We start from the raw sequence: 17,242 nt of genomic DNA, 5'->3' as shown, positions 1-17,242 counted from the left end.
TGGCCATTAGGCATTGATTCTCTTCTTCCTCGGTGTATAAGCAGATGAGCCCCCTCTCATCCTCTGAGCTGCTGCTGCTTTCACTGGAGCTCGACGTCTCGGACTCCTCGATTGTTCTCTCGAGTTCCTCAGCAACAAGCGCCTTTCTGCGCAGATGTTTCTTTGTATCTCCCTTGAAGCCACTTTGTGCTGGCTTCTCTTTGGGTTCCTCCTTTCTCCTGGAGTTCCTACCTTCTAGGCCTTGATATTTGCTTACCTTAGGGTAAGGACAGTCAACCTTGAAGTGTCCCGGTCTCCTGCAGTTGTAGCATAGACCTTGATCTTCTTCCTCCATTCCTCTGGATGTGTATTTCTCATTTTTCCTTCTTGAGGAGGAAGGTGAACTTGTATTGCTTTCCGGTGTTTTCTTCATGAACTTCCTGAATTTTCTTATGAAGAAAGCAAACTGTTCGTCAGATAAAAATTCAGTGGGATTAGAATCTGACCTTGAGGAGGTGGTTGGTTGGTCAGCAACCAGTGCCACATTCCGTCTGTCCACCACGTCCTCATCTCTCGGGAACATCTCAAATTCAAAGGCTTTGAGATCTCTGAATAATTGGTCGGTTGTGGTGTTCTTCAAATCCCTGTGATCACGCATTGTGATCACCTTCATTTCCCACTCCTTGGTAAGGCCTCGTAAGACCTTCAGGTTTAGCTCCTTTTGTGGAATCTCCTTCTCGAGATCACTGATCTCTATTGATAGCTTCATGAAACGAGATTCCATGCTGTCAGTGCTCTCCCCTGGCTTCATCTTGAAGTCCTCGAACTTCTTCATGGCCACGGTAAGCTTGTTCTCCTTCTCCTGTTCGTCACCTTCACCAATTAACATCAAAGTATCCCATACCTCTTTCGCCGTTTTGCATTTTCTTACTTTTAGAAAGATGGTTTCGTCTATAGCTCTGAAGAGAATATCCTTGGCAATGTTGTCGAAGTTGTTTCTCTTCCTATCATCACTTGTCCATTCTTCCCTAGGTTTGGGGACATACTTCGGTGTATCTCTGGTTTGCTCAGCAGTCGTGTTTACCATCATGATCTTGACTGGTCCAAATGTTATAACTTCGGCCATCTCATCATGGAGGGCTGATAGATACGCAAGCATGCGTGTTTTCCAGTCATCGAACCTGCTAAGATCAAAGAGAAGATGCCTCGACAACATGCTGTCCATTTTAAAAAAATTTCTCGTGCTTTGAAAATGTTTTCAAAAGACTTTTCAAAGAAGGATCTCTAGGCAATATAACAAAGGTTTATATCGATCAGAGAACTTGCTCTGATACCAATTGTTGGTCCCAAGGGGATGGGGTACAAGTCTAGAGGGGGGGTGAATAGACTTGTATAAGATTTTGCAAATCTTTTCAACCTCTCGTGTGTATTGAACTTAGGATGTTTAGGTTCGATACCTCACGAGGTGAAGACAAAGTTTTATGCGTAGCGGAAATGTTATCCCCTTTTAGTTAGCACGAGTTTAAGTTAGTTCGAGAAGTGCGTTTATATGCAGTGCAATCGAGAGGTTAGCGAGAGATAAAAACAGTAAGTAAATGCAAGAGAGATTTTTAAGTGGTTCGGCCAACCCGCCTACGTCCACTCTTCTTCCAGAAACTCCCTGGAAGGATTGCACTAAAAACTTCCCTTTTTAGTACAATATCGAGCGCTTGAGCTTTGATCACGAAGCCCGCCTCAAGCCTCAGGTTTTTCGCCCCGCTTCTTGTTACTCCACCTCTCGAGCACTTGACCTTTGATCACCAAGCCCGCGTCAAGCCTCAGGATCTTCACAAGACAGCTCCCAGGTTACTCCGCCTCTCCAAGGTCTTTCTCCCCGCTTCCAGCTACTCCACCTCTCGAGCACTTGATCTTTGATCACCAAGCCCGCGTCAAGCCTCAGGTTTCTTTCACTCGGACAGCTGCCAGGTTACTCCACCTCTCTTGCTTAATCCAAAGCAAGGTGTTTTTTGGTTGTCACAGTTGAATGTAACAGACTCCAATCTGACCACAAGCTATCGTTGAATCAACTTCGATGTAGAGCAGCTTTGGTCACCTTCTGGATGTATAACAGTTTAAGCTCTGTAACTCTCTTGAAACACTAAGATGTGTTTTCTCGCTGTTTTGAATATCAGGATGATATTCCAAGTTAAGCACTTGCACTTGAACGTTTTAGACAGACACTTCTTAAGAATTTCGAACCCCACATCCCTTGTTTTTCTTCTGTGCCTTTACGTCCTTATATATGAGAGTAGAGGAATAATTCCGTTGGAGGGAAAATTATTCCGTTTGAAATTTGTCTCCCATGCTGATCATGGGTCTTGCATATTTTCAGCATCTTTCATGGAGTGGTGATCTTGTAACTTGAACCTCTTTGTCTTGTAGTGAATATTCCATAGTTCACTTTTCTTGAGTCCATGCTCCACTTTCGCCTTTTGGTAAAAGTTAGTCTTTTTATATTCCCATCATTCCTTGTTTGGGGAATCTGACCACTTCAGGATTGGTGCACTTCTTGACCGTTTGTGGTGGAAATCTGACGTGTCATCCATTTCCGCCCATTTTGAAATCTTCACGTTCGGCACCTCTTCATTATTCCATCTCCATGATATTCTCCTTCTCCAAACTTTAAGTATGACCGTCATTCAGCTTTGTTGGAGAATTGTTAGTGTATCGAGACCAAGGTTGATATCTTGATTACTTGATGTCTCGAACTCAAATATCGAGAGGTCTATCTCTCGAACTCTGTTTATGTCTCGAACTGGATAACTGTATCGAGAGGTCCTACCTCTCGAACTCTGCTTATGTCTCGAGACTTAGTTGATGTCTCGCAGACCCTTATTCCTCCAGTGTTGTCCCATGCTTTCTTCTGATCTGTCTATATGATTACAACACACGAGACTTCTAAGATGTTCAAACAAATTTCCCTCAAGCTTAAATATTTTCCGAGTTGAGCTCAAAGTTACCCGGTTGTATTTTCGCTCTTGGTTTACTTGTCGAACTTACAGCGTTTTGCCTATGTGTCGAGACTTGGGGATTTCTACTTAACAGTTGGTATCATCAAAACCTATTACATGATGTTCCTAACAACCACTACCCATGTTCTTAGCTTTGACATGGTCGTGCATTTCCACTGAAGAGGCCTTGGACACAGACCCACAAAACGAATTAATCACACTTTGCTTGCTACCAACAGCAATGCTACTGCCATTATCACTCCCATCTTGAAGAAATAATTTCCTTTGATCATTAATAACGCTTCGTATCTGTGACAAACGATCAATATTACCATCAGCGAACCCCACACAAGCATAAATATCAGACCACATAAGATTAGTAAGCAGCCTAACGTTCTCCACTTTCGCAGATTGATCAACAACTATACCATCAATATCAAATATTGGGTGCAAACATGCACCCTTTGTCCACCGATGCACCAAATACCTAGAAGGAATACTCTCAAGACCACGATCTTTAAAAACAAAAAAGATATGCTTACACAACAAACCCATCCTCTCAAACATCTTGCAAGAACACCTTGCACAATTATCATCCAAAACTAAATTGACAGCCCATGCTCGATGGTCACCATCTTTTATCACGTAAGACACGCAACCATCAGAATCACTCAAAGATACCACTTGACAAGAAAAACAAGCTGCACAAATCTCCTCTTGAACATCATAAAACACAGAAATTGTGTAAACACCCATGGCATGCCGCTCCAACGCCAATGGTGTCTTCAACACGGGAAAACAAGCTTCACAATCAGCATTTAGTTTTGCTTGGGCATGTCGCTGTGCACCAATAGCACTATCATAATGCACCAAAAATTCAACCAAGCTAGAGTGTCCATTAGAGAAGCTACCAAAGAAACTGTTTTGAGACTCCGATCTAGATGTGGTCCTAACCAAACCCGCCATAAACTCATCATGAAAGTATGGAGATGCCCAAAATGTACGGTACTCAAACAAGTAACGAAACCAACCATTATCACCCAACCCATATTCCTCCATAATCTGATTCCATCGCAGCTCAAAGGCCTCAGGATCAATTGAATTATCCCAAACGATGCAATTCAACTTCCTCCTAAACACCTCGTCCTTANCTTGTTTGTAGGGAATCAGACCACTTCAGCATTGGTGCACCTTTTGACCGTTTGTGGTGGAAATCTGACGTGTCATCCATTTCCGCCCATTTTGAAATCTTCACGTTCGGCACCTCTTCATTATTCCATCTCCATGATATTCTCCTTCTCCAAACTTTAAGTATGACCGTCATTCAGCTTTGTTGGAGAATTGTTAGTGTATCGAGACCAAGGTTGATATCTTGATTACTTGATGTCTCGAACTCAAATATCGAGAGGTCTATCTCTCGAACTCTGTTTATGTCTCGAACTGGATAACTGTATCGAGAGGTCCTACCTCTCGAACTCTGCTTATGTCTCGAGACTTAGTTGATGTCTCGCAGACCCTTATTCCTCCAGTGTTGTCCCATGCTTTCTTCTGATCTGTCTATATGATTACAACACACGAGACTTCTAAGATGTTCAAACAAATTTCCCTCAAGCTTAAATATTTTCCGAGTTGAGCTCAAAGTTACCCGGTTGTATTTTCGCTCTTGGTTTACTTGTCGAACTTACAGCGTTTTGCCTATGTGTCGAGACTTGGGGATTTCTACTTAACAGTTGGTATCATCAAAACCTATTACATGATGTTCCTAACAACCACTACCCATGTTCTTAGCTTTGACATGGTCGTGCATTTCCACTGAAGAGGCCTTGGACACAGACCCACAAAACGAATTAATCACACTTTGCTTGCTACCAACAGCAATGCTACTGCCATTATCACTCCCATCTTGAAGAAATAATTTCCTTTGATCATTAATAACGCTTCGTATCTGTGACAAACGATCAATATTACCATCAGCGAACCCCACACAAGCATAAATATCAGACCACATAAGATTAGTAAGCAGCCTAACGTTCTCCACTTTCGCAGATTGATCAACAACTATACCATCAATATCAAATATTGGGTGCAAACATGCACCCTTTGTCCACCGATGCACCAAATACCTAGAAGGAATACTCTCAAGACCACGATCTTTAAAAACAAAAAAGATATGCTTACACAACAAACCCATCCTCTCAAACATCTTGCAAGAACACCTTGCACAATTATCATCCAAAACTAAATTGACAGCCCATGCTCGATGGTCACCATCTTTTATCACGTAAGACACGCAACCATCAGAATCACTCAAAGATACCACTTGACAAGAAAAACAAGCTGCACAAATCTCCTCTTGAACATCATAAAACACAGAAATTGTGTAAACACCCATGGCATGCCGCTCCAACGCCAATGGTGTCTTCAACACGGGAAAACAAGCTTCACAATCAGCATTTAGTTTTGCTTGGGCATGTCGCTGTGCACCAATAGCACTATCATAATGCACCAAAAATTCAACCAAGCTAGAGTGTCCATTAGAGAAGCTACCAAAGAAACTGTTTTGAGACTCCGATCTAGATGTGGTCCTAACCAAACCCGCCATAAACTCATCATGAAAGTATGGAGATGCCCAAAATGTACGGTACTCAAACAAGTAACGAAACCAACCATTATCACCCAACCCATATTCCTCCATAATCTGATTCCATCGCAGCTCAAAGGCCTCAGGATCAATTGAATTATCCCAAACGATGCAATTCAACTTCCTCCTAAACACCTCGTCCTTAGACAAAACTGGTCCAACCTTCTCTCCCACCTTGCACATTATATTCCACATACAAAATCTGTGTTTTGACGCACCAAACACTTGAGCAACGGCAACCTTCACAGCTGGATCTTGATCTGTAACAACGCAAATAGGATCATGACACATAATTTTCTTAAAACTCTCTAAAAGCCACACGTATGAGTCTATGTCTTCCTTCGTAAGCAGCCCAGCACCAAAGGTGATGCATCTCTTATGATTACCAATGCCAGTAAATGGGACAAAAACCAGATTATACCTACATAAGGAAAAACACAGAAAAAACAGTTAGCAAAATAACACGTCTCAGAACACACCATATAGCATTGAATAATACACAACTATTCTATACAAAATGCACAAACAAAAAACAGATTACTAACCTGTTAGTACGATATGTAGCATCAAACGAAACAACATCACCAAACAAAGAAAAGTTCTTCCTTGATACTGCGTCTGCCAAGAAAACCCTTGAGAGCTGGTCAGCCTCATCAACATCATATTCAAACCCAAATGCTTTGCACAATTCACGCCTTTTAAATAGCGTATCTATGAACAATTGAGCATCACCATTCAAAATGTAAGCCATTAAATCACGTTTGAAATTTTGAAAGTCCACACTTGTAGCCCCCACATTAGAATACTCACCAACAATCTCCTTGAATAACCTATACGACCGAGTAGGGCCATTGTTTGCCCGAACACAACTTGCAACGAAAATTTGATGGCCAGCCTCAAGATTGCGATTGACTTTTAAAAACTGCTTAGCAATAGATGAACACATCGAATGGGTATGCCGTTCCTCAAAAAAATGCACAGAATAACAACCTTTCGGTATGAATTTAAAAACTACCTTAGCCTTACACCCAACCCTACTTGTTAACCTCCGCCTCTTCGCATCACTATAATGGCTATGCTTGAACCCCTCACGACTACATACAACATGCTTCAACACAATACCACCATCTCTACCCCTTCGAGTTGTGCTCTGCCTACAGTCAAAACCAACAGAGCCAGCATATTGTTTATAAAAACCAAAAGCACTATCCAAGGAATCAAATTGTTGCTCGACATGAGGCTTCAAACCGTTGGCACAAATTGGACGCCAATACTTTGTCATACCGGGTGATATTTCCATATCACAAGCACTGCCTTCTATACCAATGTCTGTGGAATAACCTTCATCACAAACCCCACTAGCAGAGTTCATATTCACACCTACACCATTGTTAAATAAAATGCACCAGTGTATAGATCAAATCACACCAGTAACCAAAATAAACAAAAATGCAACTACTCTCTTAAAACGCACCTAAATTTCTAACAAAACACACCATTCAACTGCACAAATTACAACACAACATTGCCCCCGTACTCATACTACAACTAATCAAAACACACCAACATACCTATTAAAACACACCATGCAACGTACTAATATGCACTAGTTCTCAGACTACATCACACAACTGACCATTCAATAATATCAACTAAGATATACCACAACAGTTCAATACAAAACACACCGTACCCAATACAAAAACACACCACAGCGTCACCACACATACCAATATGCACCATTCAATAATATCAACTAAAATAAACCACCACAGTTCACAACTAAAATACATCATACCACATACAAAACACACCACAACGTCACCACGGACAAACAACATAAAGACCATCGTCATCACACATCACCGTCGCCTGAAAATCGCCATTAGAACAAATACATCAATTATTCCAAAAAACAATCAACATATAATAACAAATTCAAACTATCTAAATCAAGATTTTTTTAAATTAACACTGGAATACAAAAATATACCAGTATCCATAGTTCCACACCGCGACTAGCTCCAATTCTCCAGCTCGATATTCTCCCAACTGTGATTTCCTCGCAATTACGATCAGTAATCTCGTCGCGATCTTCTCGTCGGTGAGAATTAACAAAACAATAGAATTATGGATTATATACATGCACATAACACAACCTAAAATTACAATAAAGTCCTTACTTACCTTAGCGCTAATAAAACTTCCTAATCCTAATATATCACAACCACCGTCGGATCAGCACAATCACAGAGGCAACAAAGCCCAACCATTCCTCTCATACTAACATCCACCTATAGAGCATTAGCTCAAACAACCATTCCCCAAAGGGTACACAAGACTCAAGAAGTCAAAGGATTACTCATAAGGACTCAAGGTCTCAATACATCAAACACATAGTCAATCCCAAAGGGATAATCCATACTCATAGTACTCAGATTCAAAACATGGACACGGCACATGCTCAGAACAATAGACGAGGAATCCACCACAATACTAGCTCAATAATCCAAGATAGACGACTAATGATCATGAATAAATACCCAAGAATCAAGGCAGAATACTCAACAATATGTTTAGGACATATTCCAGAATCAAAGAGGAAACAACAGAGTCAATAGACCATAAAATAGTTACTGGAACAGAACCCGAAAATGAACTGGGGAAACATAGTGGCGGAACACAATAGCCCGTCACCCTCCACCGTCCTAACTAGCGGAACACACCCGCGGATCACCTTAGTCTGTCTTACCCTTCCGTGGGAAGGTACGGGGCTCCCCAGCGGAGTCCTCCCTTCCGCCAACCCAGACCACAAGACACTCACGGATTACCTAGGCGAGACACATTATACCACCTGAACACACCGCAAGTGTACTCCCAGTACACCACTCCCAGACCAGAACAGAATACACGATAATCCAATCCAGAATATAGAATGTGTTCAGATTACACATATTACACATCTCAGAGATCAAATAATACATGGAATCCATAACAACAAATACTCATACTCATCACAATGAAAGGATAATGAACACAAGTCAATAGATCCACAATATAGGTTCACAATCCAACAAATCAAAGGCTAAACCCAAAGAAATTCCACAGGATTCCACAACACCAAATAATATTCATAGATTCATGAGTGAAAGTAGGTTTTAGTGTAACATGGAAGATTACCTCTTTCACTACTACACAGACGGCTTTTAACGTCGGCTAAATGGACACTTTAACGTCGGCTAAAATCCGACGTTGATTTGGCCGACGTTGTAAGGGTACACATACAACGTCGGCTAAATGTTAGCCGGCGTTGTAAGGTACACATACAACGTCAGCTATTTACAAATAGCCGACGTTGTAGGTAACTTAAGAACAAACAAAATACCCTACAACGTTGGCTATTTACAAATAGCTGACGTTGTAGGTAACTTCAAAACTACTAAAATACCCTACAACGTCGGCTCTTTACAAATAGCCGACGTTGTAGGTAATTTGAAAACTACTAAAATACCCTACAACGTCGGGTCTTTACAAATAGCCGACGTTGTAGGTAACTTAAAAACAAAAAAATTACCCTACAACGTCGGCTCTTTACAAATAGCCGACGTTGTAGGTAATTTGAAAACTACTAAAATACCCTACAATGTCGACTCTTTACAAATAGCCGACGTTGTAGGTAATTTGAAAACTACTAAAATACCCTACAACGTCAGCTATATACAAATAGCCGACGTTGTAGGTAATTTGAAAACTACTAAAATACACTACAACGTCAGCTCTTTACAAATAGCCGACGTTGTAGGTAATTTAAAAACAAAAAAAATTACCCTACAACGTCGGCTAATAAGACTAGCCGACGTTGTAGGTAATTTAAAAACAAAAAAAATTACCCTACAACGTCGGCTAATAAGACTAGCCGACGTTGTAGGGTAATTTTTTTTTTTGTAAATATTCATTTTATTTTCCTATCTACACCCAAAACCTGCTCAAATATATTAAGGGCTTCAATACGAGTAGCAAGAAAGACACAAAAACAAGTAAAGGTCCGTTACGATACACTATAGTTGACAGACAATGATTTAAGATCCTTCTATTCTAGATTCTGGAACCATGAGCATAGTTCATTTCAAGAGGGTGGTAAGGAGAATATGATCGAGACATCTCCCACCTTGATCTTCCACCATAAGGCAAACGCCTTGGTGGAGAATAATCCCGACCGCCTCCTGAACGATGTGTTGTATGGTGGTGAGGGTGAAGGTAGTAAAACGAAGAGTCAAGACTACCCGAGTGTCATGTCTTTCAAGGATGGCGAATGGGAATCAAATTAGTGTGTTGGCATCTAAGAGGTTGAAGGAAAAGAGTTGCGGGACTTGCTAAGGTTGGGTGTCATTTGTAGGGGGTAAAAAGGTTGGTAGTGGTTATGTAAAATAAATGGAAAGGGGAGATCGGGGCCTCCGACTTCTCTATGTGGTTTATCTTTGGATGGATTTGCGAGTGAGAGACGTGGAATAGACTAGGGAGTTCGTGGCACATTACCAAGTGGCATCACACTTTGGACTCCCACATCCTCATTCGGTTGGGGCATTTCATCGAGCACTTTGTCTACCACTCCTCTCGGATCTCGTCCTTTCGAACTAAGAGCGCAGATGTGGGTGAGTTAGATTCGTGAGTCGCCGCTATCGCGCACACACTCACTTCCTTTGGGTTTGCTACCTAATGTGGCCACAAAAGGCACAAAGCTTGAAGAACATCATCCACACAAGTTCATCATCCAACAACCAAACAACTCACACTTCAAGGCAATAATATTAAACATCCACATAGGTCTACCATGGGGCCACCAATCCCCTATCTAATTTACTCTAGCATGCTTAAAGAAACAAGAAAAAGAAAGGAAAGTTCAAAGAAACAAGTATTGAATTAGAAATTGGAGAGAATGGTTACCACCCTTAGAAAGGGGATCTTTACAATCTTGATCTTGAAATCCCAATCTTCCCCTTGAGGGGAGAAAACCCTCTAGATCTATTCTACTCTATTCTATGAATTTTCTGATCTATTCTTCCCCTCCTCTTAGGTTTAGGGCAAAAGGGATTTATATAGGTGACAAAAGGGAACAAATTTCCCAAAATGGCCCTTGGCCCGACCACGCCTGCTTCCACGCGTGGTGGTGGGCGTGGGAGCTTAGTGGAATTATTCCACGCCCAGCCACACGTGTGTGAGGCTGCGTGGGACGATACTGCATTGCGGCTTGTTTGTCTTTTGCTCTATTTTAGCCTCAAATCCCTCTCCAACCTGTGAAATACCTCAAAACTCCTTCTAGAAATGTTGTTAGAAGATTTTGATCACATCTGAGCTAAAATGCATGCAATTGTTGTAATTGGATGTCAAAACGATGCACTTTTAATCTAATAAAGACCCCTTATAAGTGTTATTCTTGTTGCTTATCAAAGTTTCCACACTTAAACCTTGCTTGTCCTCAATGCTTATCAAAGTTTCCACACTTAAACCTTGCTTGTCCTCAAGCAAGATCAAAGTTTCCACACTTAAACCTTGCTTGTCCTCAAGCAAGCATACAGTTTCCACACTTAAACCTTGCTTGTCCTCAAGCAAGCATACTTTTTCCACACTTAAACCTTGCTTGTCCTCAAGCAAGCATACTTTTCTAACACTTAAACCTTGCTTGTCCTCAAGCAAGCATACTTTTCTAAACCCTAATCATGTAAGCACCAAGAATAGTTCTTTCTTTCATGGTTAACCGATCAAATGATGTGTAGGTGTTCGGAGTTGAGTGGGTGAAATCCCCTACTGATGTGTAGGTGTTCGGAGTTGAGTGGGTGAAATCCCCTACAGATGTGTAGGTGTTCGGAGTTGAGTGGGTGAAATCCCCTACACTATTGTAGGTGTTCGGAGTTGAGTGGGTGAAATCCCCTACACTATCTACCAAGTTCGGAGTTGAGTGGGTGAAATCCCCTACACTATCTACCAAGACCGCTAAACTCATGCCAACCAAATGTAAGAAATATGCTAAGGAAGTGAAGTCTCAGGAGATAGATTTGACATAAAAAGTTTTGTATTTTCTAGGGGCCTCCAGCCGATCTAACTAGTGGGACTGATGCTCACCCCTTAACCAATTTCCAACCTAACGCCAAAGCCTCTTTACATTATATAAGTGAGGGCAGGGACATGGACCGCTCATCGCCATGGCTTGGGCGATCACTCTATTTTCTCACTTCCTAGGATAACGTCATCAGGTGACCCGACTTCACATGGAGCTCCATGCTTTTTCGAAGGTCAGTGCAATGGGTGCCTGAATCCTCCATGCTTTTTCGAAGGTCAGTGCAATGGGTGCCTGAATCCTCCATGCTTTTTCGAAGGTCAGTGCAATGGGTGCCTGAATCCTAGCGAAGTGGCTCACATCCTCTCTATTTTCTCATCTTTCAAGATCTCTTCGGGGTAACCGACTTCACATGGATCTCCATGCTTTTTTGAAGACGGTGCAATGGTTACCCCTTATCCAGACAAGATGGCTCACCTCGCTTTTATCTCAAGGAATGGCCTTTTGCCTTTATTCACATTTCTCCGTATCAACCCTTCATGCCTTTTTCTAGGGATAAGGGATTGTTTTCACTCAAAGCTCACTTAGGCTCTCCTTTTGCCCCATGTCTTGCTAAGATTAATTCAGTTTCCAGGCTTCACTATTCTTATCTTTCTAGAACTCAAAGGATTCACACTCCCACTTCGAGAGATCATTGACTGAGGTCCAAACAAAATACAAGGTGAAAGCATGCAAGCACTCATAAAAAAATTTCAATTTGGGTCAGAATGTGCAAATTAGTGCAAGGTGAAACTTCCAAAGCATATTTAAGACATTCAATCCTTGGCACAAGGTTTGGAGCCCTCCTAAATAGTATTGGCAATAACACACCCTCTAGGTTCCTATACCTTATCACTTAATCAATCAACTGTTTCAAGAAGCATACACCATTTCCACACTTAAAAGTAAGCATCGTCCTCGATGTTTCCATAAGGAAGGGAGGAAAAAGGATATATGTTCAAGGGTTCTACACACGCCCCTTTTCCACACTTAAAAGTGTGAATTGGGCTAGAAACAATTCTAAATAAACAGACTACATCCGACACAACAATGTTATGCAGCTCTTCATTTGCGATTCTAGAAAATAAAGCAATTAAATCAAATAGGGCATCTAAAAGGGATAAAAGAAATACTTACAATGCGCATCCCTTATCGAGAATTTTTGCAATCTATACTTGCCCTACAAAATCTGGTTAGAGAAAAGGTAAAGAAATAATTTAAGAATTGAAATTATACCTTTCAAGATTGGTTTTTTCTGGGTGTTGGTGGAGTGGTCCCTTCTTCTCCTTATTTGTGGGTTGCCTCCCATAAGCGCCACGTTTAACGTCTTTGGCTAGACAAAACGTGCAAGATAAAACATAACCAGAAATATAGCTAAAAATATAAATAAAAGTAAAGAGATTGTCCATAATCATTTGTTCAGAATTATCAGGTCACAACTCATCATCATCAAATTCGTCTTTTCTTTCTTCAGTTTCTTCCGTTCTTCATGCTCTCTTGATTTCTTTAATCTCTCTCGAAATCTCGTCCAGTTTCTGCATTTGCTCCAGGTGCAATTGATATTGGATATTTTGGAGGGATCTCCAATCAGTAACTGGGGTGAACCAGCTCGGGATGTTGAAGCTAGCGGAGTTGGGGTTTTGCTCTTCAGGTTGTGGTGGAGGTACAGACGGTCCAGGCTCTCTTGGTGGTGGAGAATACATCGAAGAATCCACAGGCGAGTACAGCTCAATTGAGGATGGGGTAAGGAATGACATGGGTGAGGGTGTGAACCCTGAGGATGTCATTGGCGTTTCAGCATGATCTTCCGCCATCTCATCATCTACCCTCGTTCGCGCCAGCTGTCTTAAGTGAAGCTTTGCGACATCTTCGTGAGATAAAGGAACTATGTTCGCTCCTGGAAGTCTGTGCTCGAACTAGTGTATTTTCATGTGGTGCCCTAGTGAGACACACAATCTCGTCACCATCGGGCCTACAAAGATTGCCCTGGCCGATTCTTGCTGTTGTGCAACAAGCAAGTTCTTGCAAATCGAGCTCATATTCACCGAGTGCCCTGTGTCCATACTCCATAGCATGAACAGCTCCGCCTTTGAGACTCGATCATAGGTCTCAGGCCTTCCTTCCCATGAATGAGCAATCACCTTTCATAAAACCTTTAAGTCCTCTCTCACAATTTGAGAGACTCTTACCCTTGACCCTTCCCATTCGACTCCTTGTCTTGCGATCATCGACCAATACTTTCTCGAAATGTCCCTATCTCCAAAGTCATGCCTTAATCTTCGATACCAGTGCTTTAACTGGTCTTCCTCATCGTAGAATCCTAGGAGAACACCCAAACGGTTGGCCGATATGTGATAATCCTAGTTGAAGAGTCGAATAAAGAAAAGATCATAAGAATTCATTGCATGCAATCATCATTTTGATATCTGATAAGCGCCAAGGATAGCACTTATAAGGGGTCTTTATTATAATAAAAACACATTGTTTTGACATCCAATTACAACAATTGCATGCATTTCAGCTCAAATGCGATCAATTTCTTCTAACAACATTTCCATAAAGAGTTTTGAAGTATTTCACAGGTTGAAGAGGGATTTGAAGCTAAAATGGAGCAAAAGACGAACAAGTCAACATGCAGTAACGCCCCACGCAGCCTCACACGCATGTGGCTGGGAGTGGAATTATTCCAGAGAGCCACCACGCCACTCACACGCGTGTGAGCAAGCGTGGTCGGGCCAAGGGCTATTTTGGGAAATTTGTTCCTTTTCTTTGTCACCTATATAAATCCCTTTTTGCCCAAAACCTAGAAAAGAGGAGGATAGATCATAAAATTGATAGAATAGGATAGATAGATCTAGAGGGTTTTTCCCCTCTTGGGAGAAAATTCCTTCCGTTCATAGTTAGTATAGATCAAGGGCAAGAAGGAAGATTGGGATTCAAGATCAAGGTTGTAAGATTCCATTTTTCAAGGGGTGGTAACCATTCTCTTCAATTTCTAATTCAATACTTGTTTCTTTGAATTTCCTTTTCCTTTTCTTGTTTCTTAGTATGCTGGAGTAGATTAGATAGGGGATTGGTGGCCCCATGGTAGATCTATGTGGATGTTTAATATTATTGCTTTGATTTGTGAATTGCTTGCTTGTTGGATGTTGAACTTGTGTGGATGATGTTCTTCAAGCTTTGTGCCTTTTGTGGCCACATTAGGTAGCAAACCCAAAGGAAGTGAGTGTGCGCGTGATAGCGGCCACCCACGAGTCTAACTCACCCACATCTCCACTCTTAGTCCGAAAGGACAAGACCCGAGAGGAGTGGTAGACAAAGTGTTCGATGAAATGCCCCAACCGAATGAGGATGTGGGAGTCCAAAGTGTGACGCCACTTGGTAGTGTGCCATGAACTCCCTAGTCTATTCCACAACTTGCACTCGCAAAACCAACCAAAGATAAACTACATGGAAAATCCTAAAGCCCCAATCTCCACTTTACTTTTCTTTACTTTACACAACTTTTATCAACCTTACCCTCTTACCAATGAATCCAACACCTAGCCATTCTTGTAACTCTTTTCCTTCAACCTCCTAGATGCCAACACACCAATTCGGTTCCCATTCGCCATCCTTGAGAGACACGACACTCGGGGAGTCTTGACTCTTCGTTTTACCACCTTCACCCTCACACTTACCATATACACAACATCAATATCCATCAACAATTCTATCCTATACATGCAAGAACTAGCTCATTCTATTCCATACTCATTTCATAGTCAAAAGGTCAACATATGGTCAACTTCATCTTCTTCCTCTAGACTAGCTCAAGGTTGAAAAATGGAAGCAACATGAAAGTTAAAATTGGACTGAATAACTAGTGGAATATAGCAATGTACTGCCTATAGAGTAGGAAAGTTGCAAACTTTACCCACCAAGCTCACTATATCAACAAGGATCTCATCATGACAAGAAAATACCCAAATCAAACTATTTCAAGATCTAGTCACAAAGAGATGTTAAAACATGGAATTTCTAGTGTATAGAGGCAATGTAGGCTTAATACAAGTCTATCAAGTCATCCCATAACAATGTATCTCAAGAAAAATGTCACACAAGAAAAACCCATGGAGAAATTCTTCAAAATAGAACAAGTTCTTCATTAAACAAGTAAATAGCAAAAGAAGAGTATGTTCTTACCTTGGAAATGACTTAAGATCCTTAACAAGAGTTGAGAAACTTGGAAGGAAATGCTTAGAAGGTGTATATTTTTAACTTGGGAGAGTTTTTGCTCGTGGTGGGGAAGAAATGAAGCAAGGAAAGTGTAACACCCCAATTTTCAACTCTTACATTTATTACAAAATCCGTAATAAAACGCTGCGGAAGCTTACATCATATCAACAGAAAACCGGGTGCTACCGCCACACCTAGAGTGAATTCTATCACCTCTTTGACAAACTCCACTCTAAGTGCACAGGCTAAACTTACAACATTAATAACAATCCCTGTCTACATCAATGAGTAGACCTCAACCTGTACTTCCCTTCTATTCCGAGCTCATTGGCTACAGGGGCCCACACTAATCTGCAACTGATAAGAAACACATTGAAGTGCAGTTAGCGCGACGGCTAAGTAAGGAAATCTGATGTCACTCAAAAGTAGACAAAGGTTTGAAAACATAATCATTTGGAAAATAGTATATCGTTCAGTGAATCAAAATTCACTCGTCTCGTAAGACAAAATCATTTGAGAATACAAATAGATATTGAAAATCATAAGTTTTTCTGCTGTAAAACTTCTAATCTTTCCCACTCATCATTTCTCCTTTCAGTCCCTCATCACAGGGAAATTTCCTTACTAATCATCTCAAGAAAACGAATTCGCTAGCATACTTCAGTGCTAGCCCTTAACACCTTTCTCTTCTCTCGTAGTTACAGCGTAACTACCCTTCATTATAAAAAATATATCCTTAGTTTCCTTAACTTGAGAGCTTGAGGCCTTAGGAGCAACCAATCTTGTCCCCTCCTTTCCACTTGGGTCTCGACTCGGGGTCAATGTCTGGCATCCCCCTGTATCTTATCAATTCCCCTGGATCTATACCGGATCGTTACAATGAATCCTAGTTGGCCTAACTAGGCTCGTTGAAACGAATCTTGCCCGATATTTCATGAGTAACCATACTTAAGTGTGCACACCCCCGCAAACCGCAGCTTACGAGTGATACAGTACCCGGCGAATAGACTTCGCCCTCAGTATGAATTGCATGTCATACGGCATAAACAAAACCACTGGGCCATGGCACTTTAAGCCCTCCCATGAGGTTTGTCAAGGAGACATAAACAAAACCACTGGGCCATGGCACTTTAAGCCCTCCCATGAGGTTTGTCAATAAGCTCTGATCTCCACTATGTAACTGAGCTTACAATCTATTGCCCAAAACAAGGATTTCATACCTAACTCTGATACCATTTGTAACACCCCAATTTTCAACTCTTACATTATTTACAAAATCCGTAATAAAACGCTGCGGAAGCTTACATCATATCAAGAAAA

At 41.3% G+C, this 17,242-nt stretch overlaps 2 protein-coding genes across 2 annotated transcripts in view; both read right to left on the bottom strand.

The window, feature by feature from the left end:
* Positions 1–3,095: 3,095 nt before the first annotated feature.
* On the bottom strand, positions 3,096–4,028 carry LOC116020193 (protein FAR1-RELATED SEQUENCE 5-like). The gene has a single exon (XM_031260673.1). The coding sequence runs from the start codon at positions 4,026–4,028 to the stop codon at positions 3,096–3,098; it is 933 nt and encodes a 310-aa protein (XP_031116533.1).
* Positions 4,029–4,731: 703 nt separating this feature from the next.
* LOC116020192 (protein FAR1-RELATED SEQUENCE 5-like) overlaps positions 4,732–17,242 on the bottom strand; it is a 22,528-nt gene continuing 10,017 nt past the window's right edge. The window contains exons 7-8 of the mRNA XM_031260671.1: positions 6,156–6,990; positions 4,732–6,031 (exon numbers count right to left, since the gene is read on the bottom strand). Of these exons, the coding sequence (XP_031116531.1) occupies positions 4,732–6,031; positions 6,156–6,990 (2,135 nt within the window). The remainder of the gene's footprint in view (positions 6,032–6,155; positions 6,991–17,242) is intronic.

Source organism: Ipomoea triloba, chromosome 5, assembly GCF_003576645.1.
Source record: "Ipomoea triloba cultivar NCNSP0323 chromosome 5, ASM357664v1".
Lineage (NCBI taxonomy): Eukaryota > Viridiplantae > Streptophyta > Magnoliopsida > Solanales > Convolvulaceae > Ipomoea > Ipomoea triloba.
Note: the sequence above shows the minus strand (reverse complement) of the source record. Positions and strands in the feature narration are given on the sequence as shown.

What these genes read in the sequence shown, in the direction of transcription:
- LOC116020193 (XM_031260673.1), bottom strand. Translation starts at nt 4,028, where the DNA reads ATGGAGGAATATGGGTTGGGTGATAATGGTTGGTTTCGTTACTTGTTT.